Here is a 12,564-nt window from a genome sequence, read left to right on the forward strand (position 1 = left end):
TTACACTATCCTAGAAACCAAATACTTTTATGATTGTGATGTAGATTTTAGTTTATGCAAATAATTCAGAATTTCTTCATGCAGCAAGAACCTACTAGARACAAAGACTGAATATCAGARTTTCAMATTTYAAATRACAACAGTTATTAGTGTTTCTTGCYATTTTTGAACATCTATTGTTCTATTTATTTACAAACWAGTTCAAGGTCGTAAATTTAGCTGCATGTATCACTGGTCATGATTTGGTCTCATCCAAAGAAGCAATATTTCTTTTTAAAGCTAATTTTCACCRACTATTAAGACARGTTTTATTCACCTTCAGCACAAATGCATTCGTCGTTTTTGCAGAGCCGCAGCAGCTTTCCAGCGTCCCTCTCTGGATGGTAGAACCTCACACAGCGCGTCTCTGCATGGTGTGTTAAGCACAAGCAGATTTAAATGTATMTTTATATATGTTAAACATATYTTYGATGTGTTGTWATTACCATACTGAGGGCTGTCGTGCTCRTAAACAGACACAGCTGCTGGCTGTAGTACTCCCACTGCCTGCTTCTGGTGAATCCTAAAAATTATCTCCTCTGGTTTTGTGTGTGAAACCTTTGGAGAAATATKARTAACAAGACAAATGAAAGARGAGAATATAGATGCAGAAAGGGTTGAATGGATGTAATACTAAAGACTTACTTTGTCCATGTAGATGGTGATCGAGCTTCTTTCTGAGTCACTGATAATCTCCTTGTACTTTGAGATAGTGCGGGCTCGACCTTTAGATAACTAAATGCAAAAAAACAACTGTGATTCTCATCTGTGAGCATAAAAACATATCTTTATTTTAAATATTTTAGACCAACACATTTGATCAGTCTTGAAGGTCTGCGTGTGTCTTACAAGGTTTAGGTCTTTGGTGTTAACAGTGAAGCCGGTTAGCAAACCGATATCCAAAACTGTCATGGCGGCATCTCGATGTTGGTTCTTATATCTGTGCAGAATAAAAATTAAGCAGAGAAAGAGTTGATAGAAATACAAAATTAAAGCTTCAGTATGCACGTTTCATAAACAATATTTGTTAAAACGGTTGCTATGTTGTAGCAGTATGATATTCTTTGCCTCCTCTCTGTGGCTCCTCTGCAGCATCAGTCAGAAACAACCAATCAGAGGCAGGAGGAGGATCTTAGTGCTGTCAATCAAGCTTAGCGTTAAAAACAAGATCCTCACAGAGATTTTATTGTTTTTACATGTGTTTTGGTGTTTGAATTTAGACATTTTAATTTCTGATTAGTCACTACCAGAATTTATTTTTTCCTTACCCAWTTTAKKGTTAAATTAACAATTTTCATAAAATGTTGTATTTATTCTAATAGATCTTACAAAAGCTCTATTCTTATCTTGTATATCTTCTCACGTTCATCCGACGTCTCTGGAAACACAACAAAAGTTTATTTGGTGGAAGATCACACCARTTTGATATGAAACATCCCCAGAAACTTATTAACACACAGCAAGATGCAAAACACAAGAAAACTAACCTGGAAGGAGTTGTACTGTCATATTGAACTTCTGACAATCACTATATTTTTCATTGGGTAAAGCATAAAATAATGACACCATCTGTCACAAAAGAGWGTTTTTAAGTTAGCATATAATACATAAATAAATAGRAWGTCGTTTATGAGATTATGTATTTAAAGTTAAAAATATGTTTGATTTTCCTTGAATAGTTGAACCCAAACCAAGAAGTGAACACTTCACTTACCGTCACTGTGGCTTCTCCTGGGCCCGTAGCAACGACAGTCACATCTTGGTTTATATTATTCATCTATAATGATTTAAAATGCAGACAAGCAAATACAGAGATCAGCTAAAACACATGAAGTGGATTTTTTTTTATAATAGTTTTGAGCCACTATGGTAAGGTAATTTTATTTATGTAGMACATATTCAGCAACAAGGCAATTCAAAGTGCTTTCCATATGGGAATAATAGTAAATACTAATAGTTTCAAAATGCTTGTTCGAACTTTAGATGTTCTTGTGGCAAAGTAGTTCTTCCTGTTGAAGTTGTGTTTCACAGGCTTTGATCTGCCCGGCAACAAGATGTCCACATTTAGATAATAGTCTGGATCTTGTTCACCAGTCCAGAACTCTGCCACGGCCTGGTACGCCATCACAGTGGCCTGCAGAGASAAGACGKACATGAAAAACAAATAGTTCTGACTACCAAGAAACAAACCAGTGTAATAAATACCACACAGCTTTGGTTTTAAAGTGTGATACAAGTGCAACTGGTTAAATAAATTAACTGTGGTATAAATATTGCTTATCAGCTGAGCTGAGGCAGTGACAGCCACACTTGGCGAGAGTTGGAGTGACCTCAATCATCCTCAACGTATGCGGTCTTCCACCAAAAAAAATTAAAAAGAAAGTAGCCCCTGTTCCTCTTTGTGGAGGAGGTTCATCTTCAAGAGAGGAGAGCTTTTTGCGTTTCATAACCAGAAAGATCTTTGTTAGTTTATTCCCTGTGAACGCTTACAGCAGGGMATTTTGTTTTTCAGCTGCAAAACCTGCTAGGTAGAGGAGGTAAAGTAATGTGTATAAAACATAATCGCAATAGACAGATTTTTCCTGTAGCTACCACTATGTTTTATAAGCAGGGAGGACATACTGGATTTTAAGGTCAGGGCTAATAATAATTCCCCAATATTCCCAGTTGGACTACCAGCTTGAAACCTTAATGCTGTGTCCTTAAAAAAATCCTGAGTTGTCATTCAACAGGAAATTCATCTTCTCAACACAACAAAGTGATCAAATCCAAGTGTATAAATTTGCCTGTATGGTTCTTTGATATCTGAGAATATAAAGAACGGTAAACATTGTCATAAAGGTAAAGAAAAATAAAAAAAACTATTTTTTTCTCACCTGAGTTGATCCAAAGCCTCCATTTTCTCTTAGCTGCTTGTTAAACCACCTTGCAACTGGCCAGGCTTCTTTAAAGGCCTTTACAATGAAAACACACTGGATGAAAGCTGTCAGACAAAAATGAACATCTGTCGTGTTTATGTAGTACATAAAACATCCCGACCTTGGCTTTGACCAGAGCCAGGAGAGCGTATGCTGTGGCTTCCACTGTGTAAATACGACCCACTGGTACCGGCCAGTGGGACAGATCTGAGGACGACAACACGGCTCAAGAAGCCTCCCAAAAACATGAGTGCAAGCAACATATTTATCGATAAAATCAAGAAATACACGTAGACATTTCATGTGCAGATATCAGCAATGATTTACAAATGTAATGCAGTGTTTTCAGTGATACAGAGCAGCTGTTCCCAGATTAATACTTGCTACTACTATAGATAAGGGGAAATCATGTTAAGAATTTGAAAAAGACCTAGATGCAAAGCAAACATCTTTGAATGTTCCCCCCAATAATGAAATGGGATTTCCTCTCTTGCCTCCACCTTCATCCTCATTGACTGTTGTAGAAAAAAGTTAAGTCACACCAGTGGAACCAGTTAGTCTGAATACCTGCTACAGGTTAGTTCACTAATGAACAAAGGCAGATTTTCTTTAAATGTTCTCAGCAACAGCTAAAATGATGATCTTATATTTGCTTGGCTTCGGCCCTATTCTTGCCTCTATTAAAATTTCTTGGGGGTCTTGAACACAACTCTCTCGTCTTCTCTTTGTGTTGTAGCTGAGAGGTTAAATGATCTAAACTGTTTCATTAGAACTGCTCCATAGTGTCTGTGTTACTGTGTGATYGCACCTGGAGAGGCAAAACTGTGCAGGATCTCCAGGTTCAGCTTRTTTTCATTGGCCAGGGCAYACGACGCCATGGCAACAGTRTARGGRTTKATTAAGGTCRSCAGGCGTTTTTGGAGGTAGCTCACTGCTTTGTTTATGCTGTCTTGTAAACTCTGGATAAAACAAAGGAAACATTTTYAAAAAGGTGAGAAATATTAGAATATTGGAAGCATTACAATATACTGTATTGTGAGAGAAAACAAAGATCCTCACATTAACACTGGCACTACATAACCTGCTTGACTCCTGCATGGCAATGAGGCAAAAGGCTGTCAGGGAGACGTCCGAATCTACGCCGCYGAYGTCACCCTGTGGACACACACAACCTGTTCTTACACTRATACTGATTTACAAATACTACGCTTTTTAAAATGATGAATTATAGGTCTGGAYGATTTYACGGTGCCCACAGTCATCTCTACGTGGGACATTCTTCCAACTTCTCTGAACATCCCGTCAGACTGCTGTGCGTTGTGAATCAAAAAGTTGACGGCGTCACAGATGACTTTGCTTTGAACGGCCACCAGTCTGTGGGCCAGGGAGAAAACCTTGACAACATATGCTGTCAGCCTTTCGGGGGGAAACAGAGGATGAAGAAAGGTTGGTAATTTCTGAAACATCGAACCGAACRAAGTCAGATTGTAAATTCGTCTATGCTTGTTTTAGGAGTCGTACTTGTAATCTTTTAAAGTGGCTTTGAGCAATACTTTCCCAGGCTTCCTGTAGATCTTTCTAAAATGCTCAGACATTTGCTGTGGCTCTAATTTACGGAGAACTCCTCCTATTTGGTAAGCAATTTATGTTTGACCTATAAATTATCCATCTATTAATTTTCTTCCACTTATTCAGGCTTTCTAACCAGAGAGGGCAAGATTTCGCTCTGCCCAGCCACTTGGGGCAGCTACTCTGGGAAAATCCCAAGGTGTTCCCAGATCAGCCAAGCCAAAAGATCTGCAAATATTGCTAGCTTCTTCTSACTTTGAAAATATTTTAATTCTTTTTCAGAGTGTAACAAATGCAAAATAATCTGATATTTATTTTTAGAACCCCAGGTTGAAGTCCTGATGGATCGTCTCTTTCCCCTGGGCTTCAAATGCGACTAAACAGTGAAKATGAAAACTACAGAAAGCCAATAGGATGACTGAAAAAGAACCATCTATTGATAGGAGTAAGAGTGTTTTAAAACTTGTGCAAATTACTATAGATAGATAATTATGTCTGAAGGTTTTCAGGGCTCACCAGGTGCTGCTGTCATGATCAGGATATGCAGCAAAGGATCCGTCTCTTTTACGGTAGCTTAGCTGATTACGGTAACCTAAGCACAACAAAACAAACAAGATTCACTGATTGAAGTTTATGTTTTGTGAACCCATGTGCTCTGATGCTGCACATCTTTCATTGGGATTGTGCACAAGGTTAAAATTTAATTTCTTCATAAAGTTCAAATTGAAATTRAATAACAGTTTTTATTTGCTTTAATACACATTAAGAACTAAATAGAATYATCTTCCATCTGTTATAGACAATCTGTGACATGACTGTACCTGTAACTTTCTAGATCAACATAAACCTAGGAAAGAGTTTTGTCAACTTCAGTACTCTAGGGGCGCTGTCCCGAAACTTTTACATGCTTCAAAACAAATGAGAATACAATCAGATTATTAGCAGGACTCTGGAGAACTTGACTGCAAACTGAGGATGTAATTTGATTAAGTTGCAGGTTGCCACCCCTTGAGGACTGGAGCTGAAGATCCCTGACCTCAGATATAAATAGTCAGAGAAATATATATTTATTTGCCCCACCGGTTATGATGTGCTGCAGGGCTTCATCCCGTCTCTCGACCCCCACAGCTTCCCACTGGTAGGTCATGTCCAAATATGTGGTTGCAATGACGGGCATTGTCAAGTGGATCATGTTTTCCTCTCCACAACCAGAAGGTTGGTAGAGCAGGCCGCTCATCGACTCTCCAGTGACGGCGTTCTTCAGCTCTTCTTTAGGCTTTTTTCCTGGCAACATTCCCACGAGCAGCAAAGAGAAGCTAACGTCACGCAGTCTTAATTGCACCTTGCAGTCTTACATCCGGTTTATTTGCATATCACCTGTAATTGCTATTTGTGTGCTGGTAGTTGAGTTCGGTATGATGTCAATCAGAGGAATATTACTGCGGAGGAGCTGCACTTGTTTACCATCTGGATTTWAAAAAAAGAAAAAAAATTCATAAGGATTCAGTATCAACCTTCACTCTAATCTCTCCTTTAGTGCAGTTTGTCTGATGGTCTCAACTCAGTGCTTTCTATCTACCTCATGCGTTTATCGTAACTTCAGAGTCATCCCACTCATTTGAATAATGAAAAATGGAAATAAATATGTTGTTAACGTACGCTGTAGCTTATCAGAAATTATCTGCGTGCTAAACTATGAGTACATAAAAATCTTATAAGTCTACAAAGTCCTGCTTACCTTTTCCTTCATTTTCGGGATCCAGCTTTATAGTTTGAGGTGCTTTTACTAGGAAGCCTTCCGGCTAGAAAAACAGCAGTGAGGAAACATATCTAAAATATTTTATCAGTTCTTGTTAATGTAATCATTTGAAACTGTTGGTAGACAAAAGAGGCTGGCTACACACTGATCATTTCTCTTACCACAACCCGCAGCTTTTTTGTAATTCCATCTCTGAGCGTGGTGTCCTTGACAGCCGCTTTGACCTCGATGTTGAAATCTCCTTCTCTCATTGGAATAATAACAAAGGGAACTGATCGTGTACTCGAGGCCCCAACTTTGACCTCCTGTTGATATTTGCCACGCTTAGAAGCTGCGCTGCACACATGTTCTGCCTCAAGTAGATCCACACGTACCTTAAAAACAACAGGTAAAAAGGTACAGTATGACTACTCAGTTCAATTAATTTCAGATGGTTTTTGATGCTCAGTAATGGACTGGGAATAAAGGAATCCCTGGAAGGCCAGTGGAAACATTTTTTTAGAAGACCCATTTTCTAATTGTCCAAATGTCTTTTTCTCTTGATTAAAAAGTTATGTGCAAGTAAGATAAAAATCTAGCTCAAAATACGCTAAAGATTTTTCTCTTTGAGGAACATTTTTTTCCCCACAGGGCAGTATTAAAAAAATGATTACAATGTGCAAAATTTGATCAGTTAGTTTTTTTTCACAAGTATTCTGACAATAAAAAAACAAAACTCTTTCATTTCTCCAACCTGCAACAATGGGAGGAATTTGACTTATGCAGCTACAAAAAGCGGCATAGAAAGGGTGAGGAAAAAGCATCAGATTAACACATTTCCAATTGCGTACAGCCATGTGCAGTCAATGGAAACTTGTTAAGTAGGTCCAGCCTGCTGCTAACAATAGGGAGACTGTTTCTTGCTTTTGTTGAAGACTGCTCCGCAACTACCCCAACCAATTATTTAACTTCCTGCATTGTATTAAGTTTGCGAAGGAAGGAATCCTGATTTGAGTAAAGGCAATCAAGAAGTAATCAGTGGCTAATCCATGCTTACATACTTACAGTGGCAATATCTGGACTTTGGTTGTGCAGAACGGCTTTAATTTCTATCTGCTCTCCTCGAACACTTGAGTAGGGCAGTTTGAGATCAATGAAGAAATCCTTTCGAACAACAATGTCCAAAGGGTCGGCCACACAGAGGCCTTCACACAGCACAAATATCACAGAAAATAAAGACACAGGGAACGCCTAAGGGACTTAAATCTACAGAAAAAAACCCAGTGAATTTTCTTGATGTTAAATTTTGAAACACAACTAAACAYTGAAGCCTCAAGTTGAATGAATTCTCACCACCAGTATTGGACAGACCAATCCCTGTGAACCGCCATGTTGTGATCGTATCCTGCAGAGCCATGTTCTTAACAAAGGAGGTTGTTTCACTGAAACAAAGACACATTTAAGATTGAAGCTAAACTGATAGCGTGATTCTTTTTGTTCATTTGTAAAAGTTTCTGTGAACCCACCAGTTAGGCTTGTCTGGAGGGCATGCTGGCAATTTGACATCGGACCACAGCCAGCTTTCAGGGAATTTGGTGCGAGAGACAATATCATTCGTGTCCATATAGCTGCTGTCGTCGCTCTCACCTCGAGTTTGATAAAAAAAAAAAAAATCACATTTTATTCCTTTCAAATAACAAAACTGACAAAATAGTGATGCTGTCGCCTCTCATGTCTTGTTCCAGGTGCTTATGTGATGGTTTGAAAGTTGGTTATTTCAGAGATACATTTATTCTTTTGATGTTAAGATGTTGTAATGCTTTACCAGMATTTTGGGCTGAAGATGTTAATGTCTAGCTGATGTAATGGTTAGATGCAACCAGCAGGGGGAGWCCAGCGCTTGCGCTAGCTATATTGAAGAGCACCGGAACTTCCTCCATAGCTGGAGCAGAAGCACCGTGTCCGGCTCTTTTTATTAAAATATCTCCCTTCTTCAGGTATGAGTATATATATAAACACACCTGTAGACTGTAAATGAGTTTATTAACTGTCAGAAAGCTTGTGACTTTTTTTTTGACGCTCCGAATGTTAACAAATTCCGTTGTTAGCTCTGTTAGCTCCATTGTTAGCGCCGTTGCTAACATAGTGCTGTTTACGTCGATATTGTGTATGTTTGTGAGCTAACTGAGATAAATAATATACGCTGGAGCAGAAGCACCGTGTCCGGCTCTTTTATTAAAATATCCCCCTTCTTCCGGGCATTTACACTTACTGCGAGCTAGTTTAAGGTTTTCCTCTCTCCTCTCGGCTCGTTTTCTTTCCATCTCCGTGCAGCAGTGCAGGAAAGCCTCGACGCAGGCCTCACCGTCCAGAATGTACTCGCTGCGACGCTCGCAGGAATATGAAACTGTGGTCTCCCGTGTGCCATCCAAACAACAGTCACGCTGCAGGTYGTTGTCATATCGACTCACTGGTTACACAGAAGGTTGTGGGGGAATAAACAAAAGTAAATGTGAGGACCAAAAAGCTGTCGGCAGACAAGGAGCCCAGTAAGGATAAACTGAAAGAGAAAAAGTTGGGAAATTGTTCTTGTTTTCTGTGATGGTTCTTACATAATCCGGTGGTGACGTTCATCATGGCCGCGCTCCGTTTCCTCCTGCTGAGGGCCGAGCATGTCAGCTCTGATACATGGATAAATACACGTCTTGCTAAAGTTATTTCAGATTTATGCCAGATACAGTTTAGAAGACAAATWGCAGAAGACGTGAGGATTTTATTTTCAATTCAGCCTTTCCTAAAATCTGTTGGTTYTCATATTGACACTGAGATAACAAATTAATATATACAAATTTATACATATATACATAAATTTGTAAGTTTTATATATTATAAGTTTGCATTTTAATATTTTAATGGCATATTTTATAAATTGTTGGCCSTCTCTCTCTACCCATTCCTGCTCTGCGGTGGTCTACGCTTCCTGTGATTGTTTTTGACACCTTCCCACAGGTGAATGTTCTGGAGGTGAAGCTTTCACTTCTAGGCTTTTGTGTTGTCAAACCTCTTGACAGTTTTCTTGTGTAGCAGGGATTCCTAAAACTTTAAATGACTGCCATTGAAGCGGTGGCACTTTTTGCTGCCTCTGCTGGCATTACACAGTCATGTCTGTCAGTTTTCCTCTGTCACACAAAATTGTGGTTTGCTTCTCTTCCATCTACTATATTAGAAAATGGAAAAAAAAAATAAAGTATGGTGCTACCTTGCCTGTAGGGAGTCCCAGTTTGTAAGTTGGACTGAAACAGCAGCCCAGCATCGTAGAACACACTCATGCTGTCCTTTCCTCCACCGTATGTGCAGCCGACGTCGTGGCTCTCAACTGTGTCCCACACCTGAGGAATCAAAAAAGGCTCTCAAGACAAAATGTCATTAAAACAACTCTAAGAAGAATGTTTGACATGTACAGATGCTTTGGTTTTTAATGTACAGGCAGAACATGGTCAGTAAGCACTTTTCCTTTTCGCTTTCTGCAGCCTGATTTCAGGAGAGACGATCACCTTTTTCTGCGTCAGACGGTATTTCTTGTTAAGCGCAATGACGCCTTTGTCCACGGCCACCAGCCCCACTGTGGCCTCAGGATCTCCTGTGATTTTCAGGTCAAACTTCTTCCGAGGTTCGTAGGAGGTAAAGGCAAAATATTTCTGTGGCTCTAGTTTCAACTTAAGAGGAAACAGAAAAGAAATGTAGGTGTACGCCAACTCAATGAAATGAAGTAAGAGACTTACCTATTTAACTACTGAAGCATTTATTTCCCTATTAGACWCACTATTACCATGTTCTAACTCCCACTGGTATAAGATGATTCCCTATTTAACTTTTTGTTGTGTAAAAAGAACTTAATACACAACCCAGGAATTACTCTCAAGAAATGTTTCTGTTTATTGTCCCCCCCCCCCAAAAAACAGAATATGATTTTCGGCCCTGGAATCAATTCAAAAATCTGAATTCATATGGAAGAAATGTGTATTTTTACAAAATAAAAAAATCATAAATGCCTTTTATTTTTAGTAATGAGACAAAAAAAGAAAGGCAGAGCAAGAAAAGCATGCAGTAAGAGGCCGGGGGATGGGAACTGAACCTGGGACAGCTCCGTTGAGGACCGTAGCCTCTGTCCCACCTGGTGCCCGTCGTTGCATTTTTTAAAATTTTCTCCCATGAGCCCTGCTGCTGCTGTGCCTCACCGAGCCCATGCAAGAGTCCTTCACGTCCACCCAGACTGAGTCCGACACCACCTCGTTGTCATTGGGATGGTAGAAGGCCAGGATGCGGAATGACGGCAGCATCTCCTTGGTAACGGTGAATATCGTGGATATCATCGCTTGACCTTTCACTCTAAAGCGTCCATGTTTTATTAACTGACCTCTGCTCTGGATCTGAAAGCAGGAATAATAATAATAAAAAGACTGATCAGCTCTCTGGAACATTTATACTTCAGAAGTTCTTAGAAACAGAGCAAGTTTCTCTGCACACACATAAAACCAAACTTGCTCTCGCACCAAATATGTTACGTAATTTTCTGGGTTTTCCTGATTGTTGAGGCTTATAATCACTTTCAGATCTTCTCCTGGGCTTACTTCTGCTGTTGTCACTCCTGCAGAGACGGTTTTGGTCATTTGTATAAAAGGTAAGGTAAGGTAAAAAACTTTATTAATCCCATAGGGAAATTAAGATCGTCTGTTGCTCACACATTAATTCACATCCACATAACATTAAGAAATTCCGTACACAATATAGTGCATTTATGCATAGTTCGATGACGGATGTAGTTTAGTGTTTACCGATGTGGACATAGTTTTTGCTTGTTGAGCTATAAGGGAGAGCCGTCATGCTTGCCCATGCTTGTCGTTCAGCTGGAATTTGAGGATTTTGGGTTCTTACCTACATTTAAACAAACATCAAAAAAACAAAATGAAGAAATATACATAAATATTGTTAGTTTGCAATGCAGTAATAGATATCCTACAAGCAATATTATGTAAAAGAAGATTTTCCTTATTTAGGAAGATTTATTTAAGACACTTGTCAGAAATGTGAGAAACGTACAAAGGGATTCAAGGTTTATTTTAAATACGAAGTCAGCATGCAGAATAGTCTTCTGCAGAGAAAATGTGAAACAACAAACATGCAATTCTATCACTTCTCAGGATTTATTTTATCGATTAATTTTTTTCGAACATGATAGAAGACTAAAATCGAAGAATAAAATCACACACATGAACAAGGAATGCAAAAAAAAACACTCCAGGACTTACTGTGATTTTTAGTGGTTCATTGTTTTCCAGCGTACTGATTGAAAATCTCACCATGCCGTTAGCAAAAGTAACGCCTTCAGCCTCAGCTTCATCGATTGCAACAGGAACTCCTGGTGCTGAAGTGCCATCAGGATTCAGAACCTCAACCTTTCCAGAAACAATCAGGCAAAGGTCAATCGTATTTGACAGAAAAGTGTGTGTTCATACATCCGTACATAAAAGAGAAGAAAGGATGTTTGAGGAACATCTTTGGATCAACAGTTTCTTAAAATGCATTCAGCAGTAAATTGCATGAGCAAAAATTGATAAACAAATAAATTTCACACACAGTGAGATTGCACGTCCTGCTGACTGCACATGCTAAAGTGATCCTGAGCGCCATAATTAAACAAGGACTTTTGCGTGCTCATCACGGTGAGCGTCAGAGAGTGGAGCGGCTGTCTAAGAAAGACGAAGTTTGACGGAGTGGAGTTGAAGGTGTAGTATTCATGACAATCATACATTTTCTTTAAACAATCATCTCAGTGATACAACACAAAAGCTCCAAACAGCTATATTTACTCTCCCACTTAATCTGTCCAACAATACCTCAAATCTTCCTGTGACTTTTTGGAGTTAAGGGATTTTGATTACTTCACCCAACCAAGCCAAGCCTATGATAGTTTATTGCAAAATAAATGTGTTTCATGGCGGCCTGCAAAAGAACTTTAGGGGGGAAACTTATCTTGTGCTCAGGACAGATCTTTTTATTTGTTCTAACTTCAGTATCCCTTTGGCTTCATGATGGTTTACCGCTCTACTTCTTAAGTTTAGTCGTGGTGTTTTGTTTTGGGTTTAACTGCAGATATATTGTCAGCATTAATCTGACATTTGCCTGCATAATTTTGTGGAAGATGCAGCAGATAAATATAATCAGTGGTGGGAAGTAACAAAGTACAAGTACTTCGTTACTGTACTTAAGTACAATTTTCGTGTATCTGTACTTTACTTA

The 12,564-nt window shown here is 39.1% G+C and overlaps 1 protein-coding gene across 1 annotated transcript in view; it reads right to left on the reverse strand.

Annotated features, from left to right (window-relative positions):
* Positions 1 to 293: 293 nt before the first annotated feature.
* Positions 294 to 12,564, reverse strand: part of LOC103479133 (complement C3-like) — a 25,539-nt gene continuing 13,268 nt past the window's right edge. Inside the window, exons 11-39 of the mRNA XM_008433763.2 lie at positions 11,574 to 11,720; positions 11,100 to 11,199; positions 10,818 to 10,912; positions 10,503 to 10,694; positions 9,819 to 9,980; positions 9,524 to 9,653; positions 8,877 to 8,945; positions 8,537 to 8,734; positions 7,791 to 7,911; positions 7,618 to 7,706; positions 7,330 to 7,469; positions 6,447 to 6,659; positions 6,265 to 6,328; positions 5,904 to 5,993; positions 5,607 to 5,810; positions 5,043 to 5,118; positions 4,214 to 4,373; positions 4,017 to 4,112; positions 3,766 to 3,916; positions 3,079 to 3,164; positions 2,916 to 2,993; positions 2,018 to 2,173; positions 1,754 to 1,816; positions 1,527 to 1,608; positions 1,369 to 1,417; positions 889 to 979; positions 685 to 774; positions 486 to 597; positions 294 to 406 (exon numbers count right to left, since the gene is read on the reverse strand). Of these exons, the coding sequence (XP_008431985.1) occupies positions 309 to 406; positions 486 to 597; positions 685 to 774; positions 889 to 979; positions 1,369 to 1,417; positions 1,527 to 1,608; positions 1,754 to 1,816; positions 2,018 to 2,173; positions 2,916 to 2,993; positions 3,079 to 3,164; positions 3,766 to 3,916; positions 4,017 to 4,112; positions 4,214 to 4,373; positions 5,043 to 5,118; positions 5,607 to 5,810; positions 5,904 to 5,993; positions 6,265 to 6,328; positions 6,447 to 6,659; positions 7,330 to 7,469; positions 7,618 to 7,706; positions 7,791 to 7,911; positions 8,537 to 8,734; positions 8,877 to 8,945; positions 9,524 to 9,653; positions 9,819 to 9,980; positions 10,503 to 10,694; positions 10,818 to 10,912; positions 11,100 to 11,199; positions 11,574 to 11,720 (3,402 nt within the window). The 3' untranslated portion in view covers positions 294 to 308. The remainder of the gene's footprint in view (positions 407 to 485; positions 598 to 684; positions 775 to 888; positions 980 to 1,368; positions 1,418 to 1,526; positions 1,609 to 1,753; positions 1,817 to 2,017; positions 2,174 to 2,915; positions 2,994 to 3,078; positions 3,165 to 3,765; positions 3,917 to 4,016; positions 4,113 to 4,213; positions 4,374 to 5,042; positions 5,119 to 5,606; positions 5,811 to 5,903; positions 5,994 to 6,264; positions 6,329 to 6,446; positions 6,660 to 7,329; positions 7,470 to 7,617; positions 7,707 to 7,790; positions 7,912 to 8,536; positions 8,735 to 8,876; positions 8,946 to 9,523; positions 9,654 to 9,818; positions 9,981 to 10,502; positions 10,695 to 10,817; positions 10,913 to 11,099; positions 11,200 to 11,573; positions 11,721 to 12,564) is intronic.

Source organism: Poecilia reticulata, linkage group LG1 (genome assembly GCF_000633615.1).
Source record: "Poecilia reticulata strain Guanapo linkage group LG1, Guppy_female_1.0+MT, whole genome shotgun sequence".
Classification (NCBI taxonomy): domain Eukaryota; kingdom Metazoa; phylum Chordata; class Actinopteri; order Cyprinodontiformes; family Poeciliidae; genus Poecilia; species Poecilia reticulata.